Below are 15,111 nucleotides of genomic sequence, written 5' to 3'. Positions count from 1 at the left end.
TTTCCTCAAGCCAAGCAAGATTAATGTAAAAATACGGGAAGATGTATTAAGCCTGGTAAAGTGATAAAGTGGTGATTAAGTGGTGATAAAGTAGAAACTGATAACACACCAGCCAATCAGCTGTGTTGGAAAAATGACAATTAGGAGTTGATTTGGCTGGTGTGTAATCACCTACCACTTTATCACTTTACCAGGCTTAATACATCTGCCCCTTTGTGCCCAAAAGCTCTATAAAGTAAAGCAATACAATAATATTAGAGAGATTGGTGACAGCCTGACAGGTCCTCGTCAATGCAAGGGAAATCTAAAGTCAATGGCCAGGAGGGGGCGTGACCACGGCAGGACGTGAGTGAGAGTGTGCGTCTGTCCTCCCCCGTGCACACCACGCTAATGGAGATTGCTCCCTTGTATTGATGGAAGCCCCAGCGTGCTAAGCCCTAACCTGCATTAATCAGCCGTCTAGAGCCGTTTGTAGCTGCCGATGCGGGGAACCTTGTTGCCGAGTACCTTGCCTGGCGGAAGTCTGGCGGAAGTCTGGCGGAAGTGCTGGTGCGCCCAGGTGAGAGAGGGCGTCCGGCTTGGTGACGCGAGGTGACGCGAGGCGAGGGGTCCTGGAAGTGTGCCCGAGCAGTGCCGGGCTAAACGAGTCACGGAGGTCAGATACAACGCCGGGAGTGGGCGCTCCCCCTCGGGAGTCTGCGGGTAAGAGACGCAGCAACCAAGGACAGCCTGCTCCGGCAATCATCAGACGCCGGGAGCCTGCGGGTGAGAGGCGCAGAGACCCAGGTCTGCCTGTACCGGCAATCGACAGTCGGGTGGCCGCACTAATCCTGCAGGACAGGCGAAGAGAGGTGAGAGATAACGTCAGGCGTCAGATTTGACTGTAACTATGGGAAAAACCGGCCAGACAGCGGCAGCAGCTAGGCTGGAGAAATACGCCAGACTGCAGGCGGGTAATAGTTCACAGTCCAGTACCCCACTATCTACCCCCACTAAAGAGAGTAAAAATCCGGTGTCACCCGAAGTAACGCTGCAACAAGTGCTCGAGGCGATTAATACATGTGAAACTCGCCTTCTTGAGCAGATTAATAAAGTACAGTCTGATATTTCCTTGCTTAGGAATGATGCCCAATTACTGCGTGAGAGAGTAACTGAGGCCGAGACCAGAATTTCAGCTGTAGAAGACCTGGTTGGCCCATTGCAGTCCCAGGTCAAAACTATGAGTGGCCAAATGACCGAAATACGTTATAAAATGTCGGACATGGAAGGCCGGCTTAGACGGAATAATATCCGTTTCATCGGCTTCGAAGAGAGGATAGAGGGAAATGCCCCGGAAAAGTTCCTGGAAGACTGGCTGATTCAGATATTTGGCGACAAGGCCTTTTCAGCCCAGTTTGTAATAGAGAGAGCTCACCGTGTTCCTGGTCGGGCTCCCCCTCCGGGAGGTCCACCCCGGACTGTGATCGCGAAGTTTTTAAACTTTAAAGATCGGGACACTGTTCTAAGACTGGCCAGGGATAAGGTGGACTTTGCCTACAATGGCAGTAGGATCTCCGCCTTCCCGGATTTTCCCTTAGAGATCCAGAAGGACCGTGCTAAACTTAGGGAAATTAAAATCCGTTTTAGGGAGTTGGAATTGAAATATTCTATGCTCTACCCGTCTAAACTGAGATTAGTGGCGGATGGGGCTACGAAATTTTTTTTCACTCCCGGGGAGGCGGCAAGGTGGCTTGATGCCACATATCCCGGAAGAAAACAGGTCTTGGCAAAATGATAATGTGTCTTTACACCGATAGAAGTTCTGTGACCATATCTGCAGTCTGTGGATATGGTCTCATGTTAGAATGTATAAGGTCCTGAGTATAGGCTGTATTTCTGCATGATAACTCTGCTTCTAGTAAACAATGTGGGGTAGACCCTGTGATACATAAAAAAAGGGAATTTGACAGGGGGAAGAGAGCTATTTTTATTACTGTTGTCTTTTTTTTTTTTTTTTCTCCTTGCTCTCTCTCTCCATCATTTACAGATCCTGAGAGGGGTGGTGTGGGGTGTACGGGGGGGGGGAGGGACGGGGGCAGGCTTCTTTGGTGGTCATTAGTTAATTGCCCCAGGGGTGCATGCATTAGTGTAAGGGGAGGGATTCTTTTGTGGATGGGGGGTAGGGATACAGGTATACCATGGGGGTTGGTTATACAGGGAGCGGTTGGGGGGACGGGGGGGTCGTTTTTGTGTGCATGTATGTTCTTGTATTTGTTTTTGTCTAGTCACAGCAACAATAAGATAAAATCTTTCTCTAGTTTGTTCGTAAGGGGCCAGGATTACCGGTTTGGTTCAAGTGGGGTATCGGGCACCAGTCGGAGAGGACGGGATAAATGTAAATTTGGTTTGTCTCTATTTTTTGCCCCATAGATGGTTAGATTCATGACCTGGAACGTTAGAGGCCTGAACTGTAGGGTCAAAAGAGCTCTTGTCCTGAAGCAGTGCAGGAGCCAAGATTCTGATATTATTTGTCTACAAGAGACCCACTTGACGAAGGAACGGGTGGGCTCTTTAAAACGTCCCTGGATTGGTCATAGCTTCCAAGCTCCCTTTTCTTCCTCTTCCCGTGGGGTTGCAATTCTTATAAAAAAAACTGTGGTATTTGAAGTGGGTACTGTAAAGATTGATCAGGGGGGAAGATTTATATTTCTGGAATGTGCTATTGACCATGTGCGGTTTTGTATACTTACAGTGTACATTCCACCCCCATTCTCCTATGATGTGGTAAGAATGGCTGTGGAATTTGCAGCTTCATTTCCGGAAAATATGGTAATCTGTCTGGGGGAATTTAACAAGGTCCTCCAGCCGCGTCTTGATAGATGGAATAGGTCAGAAAAGGAAATTTGTAGTGAAGGAAATAGGTTTTCTGAGCTTATTGAAGAAATAGGGTGGAAGGATCCTTGGCGAATGAGAAATCCCGACGTACAGCAGTTCTCCTGCTACTCCTCCTCCCATAAATCCTTTTCCAGGATTGACTTGATTCTAGTTTCAGATAAAACTTTTACCAAAATTAGACATGTAGACTATAAAGCTCGAGGGACTCGAAGTGTGCCCGAGCAGTGCCGGTCTAAGCGAGTCACGGAGGTCAGATACAACGCCGGGAGTGGGCGCTCCCCCTCGGGAGTCTGCGGGTGAGAGACGCAGCAACCAAGGACAGCCTGCTCCGGCAATCATCAGACGCCGGGAGCCTGCGGGTGAGAGGCGCAGAGACCCGGGTCTGCCTGTACCGGCAATCGACAGTCGGGTGGCCACACTAATCCTGCAGGACAGGCGAAGAGTCCGGGCTGAGAGGAGAGCTCCCCCAGTGAGAAGCTGCAGCAGAGATTCGACCAGCGTCACTTGGAGGTACTCTTAGGCTCACTGAGGTACATAAGGGCACACTGTGGCAGCCGGGGAGTCAAGCAAGGCCGGTTCTGAACAGTCTTTATTACATGTGGTCCTTCACCCGGCCCTGGGTGTGAGGCAGGGTGCCGGGACAGGATCCTACTGTGGCCCTTGGCTGGAATTATATGCTGGTGGCCTCGGCCTGAGGCCCTGGAAAGGTCCACGTCCGGACCACACAGTGGGGCAGCCTTCAATAAACTGTTTCAGGGCTCCTCAAGTGCAAATCCCCTGAAAGTAAGGGAAAGAAGTGTAAAGCGAAGTACCCAGTCTAACCCAGTCTATTAGTACGTGAAATCTGGGGTTACATTCAATCTGCAGCTTGGGACCTTATTTCTTGTCAGTACTAAAGTGCTTTATAACTATACAGTTAAAACCAGCGCGGGGAAAGGCGGGGTTGGCCTGGAGGCTAACGGCCTGTGAGAGATAATGTCAGGCGTCAGATTTGACTGTAACCATGGGAAAAATCGGCCAGACAGCGGCAGCAGCTAGGCTGGAGAAATACGCCAGACTGCAGGCGGGTAATAGTTCACAGTCCAGTACCCCACTATCTACCCCCACTAAAGAGAGTAAAAATCCGGTGTCACCCGAAGTAACGCTGCAACAAGTGCTCGAGGCGATTAATACATGTGAAACTCGCCTTCTTGAGCAGATTAATAAAGTACAGTCTGATATTTCCTTGCTTAGGAATGATGCCCAATTACTGCGTGAGAGAGTAACTGAGGCCGAGACCAGAATTTCAGCTGTAAAAGACCTGGTTGGCCCATTGCAGTCCCAGGTCAAAACTATGAGTGGCCAAATGACCGAAATACGTTACAAAATGTCGGACATGGAAGGCCGGCTTAGACGGAATAATATCCGTTTCATCGGCTTCGAAGAGAGGATAGAGGGAAATGCCCCGGAAAAGTTCCTGGAAGACTGGCTGATTTAGATATTTGGCGACAAGGCCTTTTCAGCCCAGTTTGTAATAGAGAGAGCTCACCGTGTTCCTGGTCGGGCTCCCCCTCCGGGAGGTCCACCCCGGACTGTGATCGCGAAGTTTTTAAACTTTAAAGATCGGGACACGGTTCTAAGACTGGCCAGGGATAAGGTGGACTTCGCCTACAATGGCAGTAGGATCTCCGCCTTCCCGGATTTTCCCTTAGAGATCCAGAAGGACCGTGCTAAATTTAGGGAAATTAAAATCCGTCTTAGGGAGTTGGAATTGAAATATTCTATGCTCTACCCGTCTAAACTGAGAGTAGTGGCGGATGGGGCTACGAATTTTTTTTTCACTCCCTGGGAGGCGGCAAGGTGGCTTGATGCCACATATCCCGGAAGAAAACAGGTCTTGGCAAAATGATAATGTGTCTTTACACCGATAGAAGTTCTGTGACCATATCTGCAGTCTGTGGATATGGTCTCATGTTAGAATGTATAAGGTCCTGAGTATAGGCTGTATTTCTGCATGATAACTCTGCTTCTAGTAAACAATGTGGGGTAGACCCTGTGATACATAAAAAAAGGGAATTTGACGGGGGGAAGAGAGCTATTTTTATTACTGTTGTCTTTTTTTTTCTCCTTGCTCTCTCTCTCCATCATTTACAGATCCTGAGAGGGGTGGTGTGGGGTGTACGGGGGGGGGGCAGGCTTCTTTGGTGGTCATTAGTTAATTGCCCCAGGGGTGCATGCATTAGTGTAAGGGGAGGGATTCTTTTGTGGATGGGGGGTAGGGATACAGGTATACCATGGGGGTTGGTTATACAGGGAGGGGGTGGGGGGACGGGGGGGTCGTTTTTGTGTGCATGTATGTTCTTGTATTTGTTTTTGTCTAGTCACAGCAACAATAAGATAAAATCTTTCTCTAGTTTGTTCGTAAGGGGCCAGGATTACCGGTTTGGTTCAAGTGGGGTATCGGGCACCAGTCAGAGAGGACGGGATAAATGTAAATTTGGTTTGTCTCTATTTTTTGCCCCATAGATGGTTAGATTCATGACCTGGAACGTTAGAGGCCTGAACTGTAGGGTCAAAAGAGCTCTTGTCCTGAAGCAGTGCAGGAGCCAAGATTCTGATATTATTTGTCTACAAGAGACCCACTTGACGAAGGAACGGGTGGGCTCTTTAAAACGTCCCTGGATTGGTCATAGCTTCCAAGCTCCCTTTTCTTCCTCTTCCCGTGGGGTTGCAATTCTTATAAAAAAAACTGTGGTATTTGAAGTGGGTACTGTAAAGATTGATCAGGGGGGAAGATTTATATTTCTGGAATGTGCTATTGACCATGTGCGGTTTTGTATACTTACAGTGTACATTCCACCCCCATTCTCCTATGATGTGGTAAGAATGGCTGTGGAATTTGCAGCTTCATTTCCGGAAAATATGGTAATCTGTCTGGGGGAATTTAACAAGGTCCTCCAGCCGCATCTTGATAGATGGAATAGGTCAGAAAAGGAAATTTGTAGTGAAGGAAATAGGTTTTCTGAGCTTATTGAAGAAATAGGGTGGAAGGATCTTTGGCGAATGAGAAATCCCGACGTACAGCAGTTGTCCTGCTACTCCTCCTCCCATAAATCCTTTTCCAGGATTGACTTGATTCTAGTTTCAGATAAAACTCTTACCAAAATTAGACATGTAGACTATAAAGCTCGAGGGATTTTGGACCATTCCCCGGTTATAATGGAGGTGGATCTAGAGACCCCGATAGGGTTCAGATATTGGAAACTATAGGCTTATTGGCTTGAGCAACTGGGAGAACAGGAGGGGATGGAGGCTATGATAGAGGAGTTGAAGGGTCCTCCCCAAATAGTTTCGTGTGGGATGCCTTTAAGGCCTATCTGAGAGGGGTGGTTATCAAAAGGATAGCTTTTTTGAAGACCTCGAATCGTAAAAGGGCAAAGGAATTGGAAACAAAAATGACTGATTTGGAGAATATTTTTTTGTCAAATAAGACCGACCAAGCTAGGTCTGCTTGGCAGTCTGCTCAAAAAGAGTGGGTAGAATACCTTCAAGAGGTGACGTGTCGGAGGTTGGGTATGGGGTCACATAAGTGGTATGCTAATTCTGATCGCACAGGGAAGTTCTTGGCCCACTTAATGAAGCAGGAGAGCCCCCCTAATATTATTCCTTTGATTATGCTAGAAACTGGTGAAGCTGTGACAAAGACCCCCGAGATCACAGAGCTCTTTTCCGCGCATTTGGAAGAAGTTTATAGATCCAAATTAAATCGTAGCAATGAAGAAATCGATGAATACCTGGCACAGCTAGATCTCCCTAACTTGCTGCCCTTTTCAAGAGATTTATTGGAGGCCCCCCTGTTAGTAGAGGAAGTGAACGCGGCTGTTAACTCCTTTCCAGGGGGCAAAGCCCCCGGCCTGGATGGTCTTCCCGGGGAGGTGTACCAGAAATTTATAAATAAATTAGGCCCGCGGCTGTTGAAGGTTTTTCAGCACATGGAGGCCGAGGAGTGTATTCCTCAGTCAATGACTGAGGCTGCTATAATAATGATTCCCAAAAGCGGGAAAAACCCAACCCGAGTTGACTCATACAGGCCAATATCTCTTATAACGGCGGATGCAAAGATATATGCCAAAATATTAGCAACTAGACTCCAGACAGTAATACATCAAGTGGTTCACCCAGATCAAACTGGGTTCATGGTCGGGAAGTCCACCATGATCAATCTTAGAAGGGCATATACTTACCTTCAGGGTGTTGAGCTGGGGGGGTCGGATGCTTTGCTCGCATCCTTCGATGCGAACAAGGCATTCGACTCGGTCGAATGGCCGTTCCTATGGAGGGTGCTGCGGGCATTTGGGTTTGGGGAAAGGTTTATCAAACGGATCTCTTTGCTCTATCAAAACCCTAAAGCGAGAGTGACCATAAATGGGTTTACGTCTCCCCCCTTCTCTCTCTCCAGGGGTACGTGCCAGGGATGCCCTCTATCCCCCCTGCTGTTTGCAGTGGTGGTGGAGCCCCTGGCGTGCGTCCTGAGGGCAGCTCTGGGGGGAGGGAACGGGGGAGGTGGGCCATGTAGAAATTTAGTCTCGCTTTATGCGGATGATCTCCTGGTTGGTCTGGCAGTGCCAGGAGACCTACCAAGGGTGATAAAATATATTCAGGAGTATGGGGGATACTCTGGGCTTACAATGAACTGGGGCAAATCCAATTATATGCAGATAGGGAAAAAAGGAGGGACAAGCCTAGCGTTAGATGTACAGTTAAAACTGGTGGAAAAATTTCGGTATTTGGGAATTGTGGTTGCCAGGAATTCAGTCGAATTTATCCCCGATAACCTCATCCCGTTTATTAATGATCTTAAGTTTAAGTGTAGAAGCTGGTCAAGGCTTCAGATCTCACAAATTGGCCGGGTCAACCTGGTCAAGATGGCAATATTGCCTAAGTTTTTGTATATTGCCCAACACTCCCCTGTTTTTTTTTAAGGACGAATACTTTAGGAAGATAAAGAGTATTGTCTCCTCATTTATATGGAGGGACAAATTGCCCAGAGTTAGAATGGATATCATGTGCCGGGATAGGGATAGGGGTGGCCTGGCCCTTCCAGACTTCAAATTATACTACATGGCCGCACAGATGGTACAAATCTGTGCGTGGGTCAAGCCAGAGGAGGGCTATGATGAATTACGAAGCCTTGTGGAGCGGTTGGATCCAGACTTCTCGCCTCTCCAAAGACTGTTTGTGAGGGGGCTCCGTCGTGATCTCCCTCCTTTGATCAGTCAATCGGTTAAAGTATGGAGATGGTCCTGTAAATTAACAAAAGCTGTGGGTCTGGACCCAGACACCCCTATCCTATCTCTGCCAGGAATGAGGGAACTTAAAGAACAACAAGGAGGGATAGTATGGAGGTCCTATGGCATTACTAACGTGGGACAATGGTGCCAAGATGGGATGGTGAAGCCCTTCTCCCAGTTACAAGCAGAATTTAGTTTACCCAAGGAAGTATTTTTTAGATATTTGCAAGTAAGAAGTGCAATGACCCAGGGGGGCAGGGCAGAAACCTGGGTGGTGGCCCCATGTAAAATCTTCATAAAACAACTAGCAAAGGGGAAGCGTATGTCCAAGATGTACCAGTACCTTCAGTCTTTCTCTCAATCCGAGGAACTGGGGGCCCTTCGGGCCAAATGGTCTGAGGATATCCCCCAGTTGGATGAGAATGGATGGAGGGTGGCTGTGGCGAGTCCTCGGCAGTCGACTAATTTAATGCGGACACAACAGGTCCAATTTAATATTCTCCATAGGACCTATATTACCCCGGTCAAAATGAAAAAATACTCGGGGACAGCGTCCGATGGATGTCCCAAATGTGGTGTAGGGCCAGCTACATTCGATCACTTACTTTGGAACTGCAGGGATATTAGCAGGTTCTGGGGGGATATAAGGGAAACCTTAGCCCAGATAGGGGTTCCGAGAGCAGCTCTAATTAAAATTAATATGGTCCTAGGTATATGGAAGGAAGCAGCAATAAACGGTGAGATGAGGCAGTTGGTAAGAAGCCTTGTGGCCCTAGCCAAGGTGATAATAGCCCGACGATGGATGTCCCCTCTGGCTCCGCACCACGGAGAATGGGTCAACCTGGTAAACCAGACCAGTGAACATGAAAAATATGTATTTGCCTCGAGAGGCACGTTTGTTAAGTATCAGGGAATTTGGGGCCCCTGGAACAAGTCAGGATACTATAAAGTTTGTAACTTGGAGAGGGCAAATTTGTAGGAGATGGGGAGGAAGAAAGAAAGAGAGAAGAAAGGGAATTTTTTTTTTTTTTTTGTTAGACTGGTTGGTTTGTTGTCTTGTTGATTTGTTATGATGTGTGGTTAGTATACTTTAGGTGAGGTATAGGAATGGGGGGACCACCAGATCGGCATAGAGATTGGTGGTTCTGCCCCAATATAAACAAATTGCATAGATAAGCACTTTTACACATTGGGCGGGAGTAATGTACGGCCACATAAGAGACACTATAGCTAGGAAAAGAGCACTGAAGGTCAAGATAGTTTGCATGGCCAGTTGGCAAAAAGGCTCATGGACACTTATGTAGGCTCAGCACTGAGCCACTGACAAGGATGGCACTGATGTATGTAGATTTAAAGGGTAATCAGTAGGATAAATCCCGTTAGATAGGGGTGGGGGGGCGTAGTTCGGCCCACACAGAAAGGGGTAGGATGTCACTCAATTTAAATCACTTGTTATGAAAGGCACGTTATCCCATACTCGATTGAGAGGTATTAGCTATGGGTACACAAGAGACACTTCTTATACAGAGAGCTCAGAATGTTTAAATAAAATGCTCTCAGTTTACTAATAGAGTCCACGGTCACCCTGGGGATGTAAGTAAAGGTTGACACACACTTAGTGACTGAACCGATTTGCACAAACATGAATGCGAGGGTTTTTTTTTTTGTTTTTTGTTTTTTTCTCTCTCTACCTTTGTTCTTCTTCTTTATATTGGATGTCTGTCTCCAGTATGATGGGAACTCTAAAATAGGGGCCCATTGGGTAAATGGTAAGAGATAGCTTGGCCAGGACTCCTCACGGGATGAAAAAAGTGATAGAGAAGAGTGGAAATAAAGGGTGAAACGCCAGTACGCTCCAAGTAAATAGGGGGGTAGGGAAGTAGCTTAGTGAGGGAAAGGGAACGAGAAAGGGCCAGGTGCATCAGAGGAGTAAGAGGGATGAAGGGGGACAATTTGGGGAAAGGAGGAGGGATAAGGAGCAGTGAACTAGTTAACGAGTTGGTTATGTAAATGATGTATTGTTGAAAGAGAGTATGACGAACTAGAGAGTATGACGAACTAAATAGTAAGAGGAATGTAAAACTATTTAAGATAATACTCCTTTGCTGTGATTTGTGTTTTTAAGGTGTAATGTTTTGTATGTATTTGGTATTGAAAAAAGTAAATAAAAACAAAAAAAAAAAGTCAATGGCCAGTATTCAATGCTCCCAATTCTCCATTATTTTCGGCGAATCGGGCTGTTTTCACTCCTTGCGGTGAATCCGTTTCACTGAAAATGTGATTCACCTTATTCAATGTTCACTGTTCGCCGAAAGCAAACAGTGAATGCCGGCCACTTCTCCGTTTCATGCTCTCTGCAAGTCGCTGGAGTATTTCAATGGGGTTTTCACTGGTATTCGCCGAGAGTGTATTCAATGCTAGGATGGAGAACTGCTTTCTCCATGATTTTTGCCATGATTCGGTGTTTTGCATTCGACATCTTTTTTAGGTGAACAGGAAAGTGATCTTTTGAAATAAAAGGTTTTGGGGGGGAAGTTTGGTGTCAAAAAATCAGATTTTTTTTTCTAAGAAGGGGCATGCTATTTGTAATCATGTGCTTAAAGCACCTCCCAACTGCTTGCACCTCATGTAATCTGCCTGTTGCCACTTCCTACTAGATTGTAAGCTCTTCAGAGCAGGGCCCTCTTCCCTCCCGTCGTCTAAGCCCTCTTCTCTTCACATTCCACTCACAGCTCTACTATACTCAAACAACCAGTGTCCATCTTTGACTACCAGCCCCCAGTAGTATGTATCAAGTCCTCACTATCTACTTTTAAGCTGTAATGTGTATTGAACTGTGGCATTCATTTTACCTGTAATCTATTTCTGTTATTTATTTACTGTAAGTTTTGTCTCCCTGTGCTGTTCCTTTGTACAGCGCTGCGAAACACTTGTGGCGCCTTATAAATAAAATAATAATAACACTAATCACTGTCAGTTTGGTGCACTCAGTACACTCACCATTCTGACCACTGTCAGTTTTTGGGCGTCGACTCTTGCTGGGGAGGCTGTGTTCCAGATCCCCCATACTGCTCCCATTTACATCTGCACATGGTGAACAGCTACTGGTAGTTTTTGATTTAAGCCCCTGTTTCCCAGGGCTGTATACAGGGGGCGTGTTATATACTGTACTTTCAACACATTGGCTCGGAACCTGGAGATAAAAGTAGTCAAAAATAATGACATCTAATAATAATTTTCTACTCCTTTCCTAGAAACTTAAGAGTCAACTCTAGTACTTTATTGATGGCATAACGGCTCCATATGGCATGCTTAAAAATAGTGCTTGTTAATTATGCCTGCAGCAAACATTGTGCTGTTGTATCTTTTTTTAAGGACTGAGGGCCAGATGTATCAAGCTTCAAGTGGTAAAATTGAGAGTAATACACAGTCAGCCAATCAGCTCTTAACTGCCATATCACAGGCTGTGTTTGAAAAATGACAGATAGAAGCTGATTGGCTAGTTGTTTATCACTCTGCATTATCACCAAATTCTAATGTGCACTAGCCAAACTCAAAGTGGTCAAACACAGACTTCATAACCAGAAAAATAGCTCTTTGAACCTTTTTCTAATGATTGTAGTTTAGTGTAGACAATGACTATGCAGCAGGCTGGTGCATGATTGGATGGTGTATTTTTTTCACCAAAATGACCAGTTAGAGATAGGCTAACATAGTATTGTGGATGTCTGAACACTTAAAGCAGTGCAAAGGTAATGTATTGGTTATTGTTTCAAAAAGAGACAGTCATGAAGCATCTGAAATATAAAGTGCTGACAGTCGTTAGCGTAACAATCTGTAAATCTGCAGTTGCCGACATGTATAATAAAGTTGGTTTGTTACACAAGGTCATTAAATACAGATCATTATACTAAAACAAGTCCAAATGTATTTCCTGTTAAATACACAGACAATCACGCACAAGGCATGTGAGCAGCGCTTAAAGAATTGACCAATATATGGAAAAATAGGTAGTTACTTTACTGGGTATAAAAATATAATAATAAAATATATAACAATATACAGACAAAGATGCACAATGTAATTACATATGTAAAATTAAAATTGCCACAGGAAAATATAAGAGGGTGGATGGCCCAGGGGGACAGGGATAGGGGGTAAGTGGTGGGTCACAGGTAAATTCACTTTACCGATTGTAGGGTAACCCTTTGATCCAAGGGAATCCAATATAAGCGATAATGGTCCTCACTAATTATCACGGTGTTGTATTAGCCGTTGGAGGGATGTTACCGTAGGCTTCCGCTGTTTGCTGGTGTTTTTGTCCAGGTGGTCTATATTGGGCTATAGCCACCGGGAGAGTCCAGAATGCGGTGTCCGCCACGGGTGTGTTATCGCTGGCATTGAAGGCTTCTGCTCTTGGGTTCCTCTCACAGTGATAGCTGAATGGAATAAGTCACTGGGGGGCTCAGGAGCAGTGTCCGCCAAAGTATTTGTAGTTTGTAAGTAATGGGGGGTCTGGTATCCAAGGTCCACACTGGGCAAGGTGATCCACACTAATTGGGTCCTGGGCAAAGGAACTTTGATGTCCACCTAACGGGTTTCACTGCCAACTGCAGCTTTATCAAAGGTGCTTGACAGTGTGTCTGGTCTGGGTATATATACCCTCACTAATGGGCAAACAATCAACATGTGTGTGCATCAACAATATACAATTTAAATTTAATAAAACATAACACCTAAAATATAAATCAGTAGGAGACAGACATATATCCACATGAAATCTATATTATGTTAATGTAGAGGTCACATGATCAGAAGGTCTGTGATCAGTTTAGACATATATATATATATATACATTTATAGTTCATCCAAACTAAAATTAGGCCCGATCATGTGACCTCTACATTAACATAATATAGACATCGTTTTGCTTATCTTATTGAATTTTGATGTTTATTGCTTTAGGATTTCATGTGGATATATGTCTGTCTCCTACTGATTTATATTTTAGGTGTTATTATGCTTTATTAAATTTAAATTGTATATTGTTGATGCACACACATGTTGATTGTTTGCCCATTAGTGAGGGTATATATACCCAGACCAGACACACTGTCAAGCACCTTTGATAAAGCTGCAGTTGGCAGTGAAATGCGTTAGGTGGACATCAAAGTTTCTTTGCCCAGGACCCAATTAGTGTGGATCACCTTGCCCAGGGTGGACCTTGGATACCAGACCCCCCATTACTTACAAACTACAAATACTTTGGCGGACACTGCTCCTGAGCCCCCCAGTGACTTATTCCATCCAGCTATCACTGTGAGAGGAACCCATGAGCAGAAGCCTTCAATTCCAGCGATAACACACCCGTGGCGGACACCGCATTCTGGACTCTCCCGGTGGCTATAGCCCAATATAGACCACCTGGACAAAAACACCAGCAAACAGCGGAAGCCTACGGGTAACATCCCTCCAACGGCTAATACAACACCGTGGTAATTAGTGAGGACCATTATCACTTATATTGGATTCCCTTGGATCAAAGGGTCACCCTGCAATCGGTAAAGTGAACTTACCTGTGACCCACCACTTACCCCCTACCCCTGTCCCCCTGGGCCATCCACCCTCTTATATTTTCCTGTGGCAATTTTACATATGTAATTACATTGTGCATCTTTGTCTGTTTATTGTTATATATTTTATTATTATATTTTTATACCCAGTAAAGTAACTACCTATTTTTCCATATATTGGTCAATTCTTAAAGCGCTGCTCACATGCCTTGTGCGTGATTGTTTGTGTGCTTTCTATCTGTAGGTGGGGATTGACTACCCCCCCATTTTTGAGCAGCAGCTTTACCTAGAATCACAGCTACTGCCATAGCGCCTGATTTCTTTTCCTTGTGAAATTTCTTTTTTTCCTGTTTAATAAACTGCTAAATTCAGAACTCACAAATACTTTTTCCTCTAGTATAGAAGTCAAAGCATAATCTTAGGCCAATTCTAGCCTGCTGATGACGATTACCTCAATCTGGGTGTAGGGTGCCATGCCCAGACCATGGATCTCCATGCCTGTGTTCCCTGGCATACTGATGGGTGAGCTGTAAACTTGCACTACAGTACTGCAGCTACTACTATTTGCTTGGACAGGAATCCCCATGAGGCTCTGTCCTGGAGCAGCTACTGCAGGCAGAGACAGTGAATGAGGTGGTCTGTGCGCCAACGTAGGTGCTTGGAGATAGGTGCCACCATTGTGCATGCTGAGGTTGCTCTGAAACAAAAAACAATTGCAAATTAGAAGCGATGATCTGTTTTACACAAGGAGGAAAATGAAAAACAAAGTACATGCATTGGTTAAATATAAGCACTGCAGCTAAAACATAAACCCTAATGCAGTGGTTCTCAAACTGTGTGCTGGGGTGCCTCAGGACCTTTGCAGGGGTGCCTCGTGGTGGTGGCCCAAGACCAATTAAAATTACTTATTGGCAATGTAACATGCAAATTCTTGTCTCTCACTACATAAAAAACCTAAAGATGTTATATGAACACAATTTATTTAATTTCTCAATAACAAACTTTTGGCCTAGGGGCGCCGTGGATAAAGGAAGGAAGATTAGAGAGAGATATGCAAAAATAACATTTAAAAGATATGGTTAAGAAATAGAACTAGCTATAATCAATGGCAGCACAATTTTACAATGGCAGGTATTCAATGCGGCCGGTGAGGGGGTTAAACAGAGAGGATTGCAGAAAAACAGCGATCCTCACTGTTTAACCCCCTCGCCAGCCGCTCGCCCTATTAAACATTCTGGGGAAATCCTCGCCATCACAGGACGGCGAGGATTCCCCCAATTATCGAGACCCGCGGCTAATGCAGAAAACTCGCTGTATTTAGCCGCGAGTCTCGCTGCTTCTGGAGCCACATACGCCAATTCCCCCTCCCTCAAAAAAACAGGGGGAATTGGCGT

General features: G+C 45.4%; 1 protein-coding gene across 2 annotated transcripts in view; it reads right to left on the bottom strand.

Annotated features, from left to right (window-relative positions):
• Window positions 1–15,111, bottom strand: part of ZNF341 (zinc finger protein 341) — a 64,765-nt gene that overhangs the window by 32,491 nt on the left and 17,163 nt on the right. For both annotated transcript variants that reach the window (XM_083147682.1, XM_083147683.1), the window contains exons 5-6: window positions 14,169–14,414; window positions 11,145–11,337 (exon numbers count right to left, since the gene is read on the bottom strand). In XM_083147682.1, the coding sequence (XP_083003808.1) occupies window positions 11,145–11,337; window positions 14,169–14,414 (439 nt within the window). The remainder of the gene's footprint in view (window positions 1–11,144; window positions 11,338–14,168; window positions 14,415–15,111) is intronic.

This window comes from Crinia signifera, chromosome 6 (assembly GCF_055691185.1).
Source record: "Crinia signifera chromosome 6, ASM5569118v1, whole genome shotgun sequence".
Taxonomy (NCBI): domain Eukaryota; kingdom Metazoa; phylum Chordata; class Amphibia; order Anura; family Myobatrachidae; genus Crinia; species Crinia signifera.
This window is presented reverse-complemented; position numbering and strand designations above follow the sequence as displayed.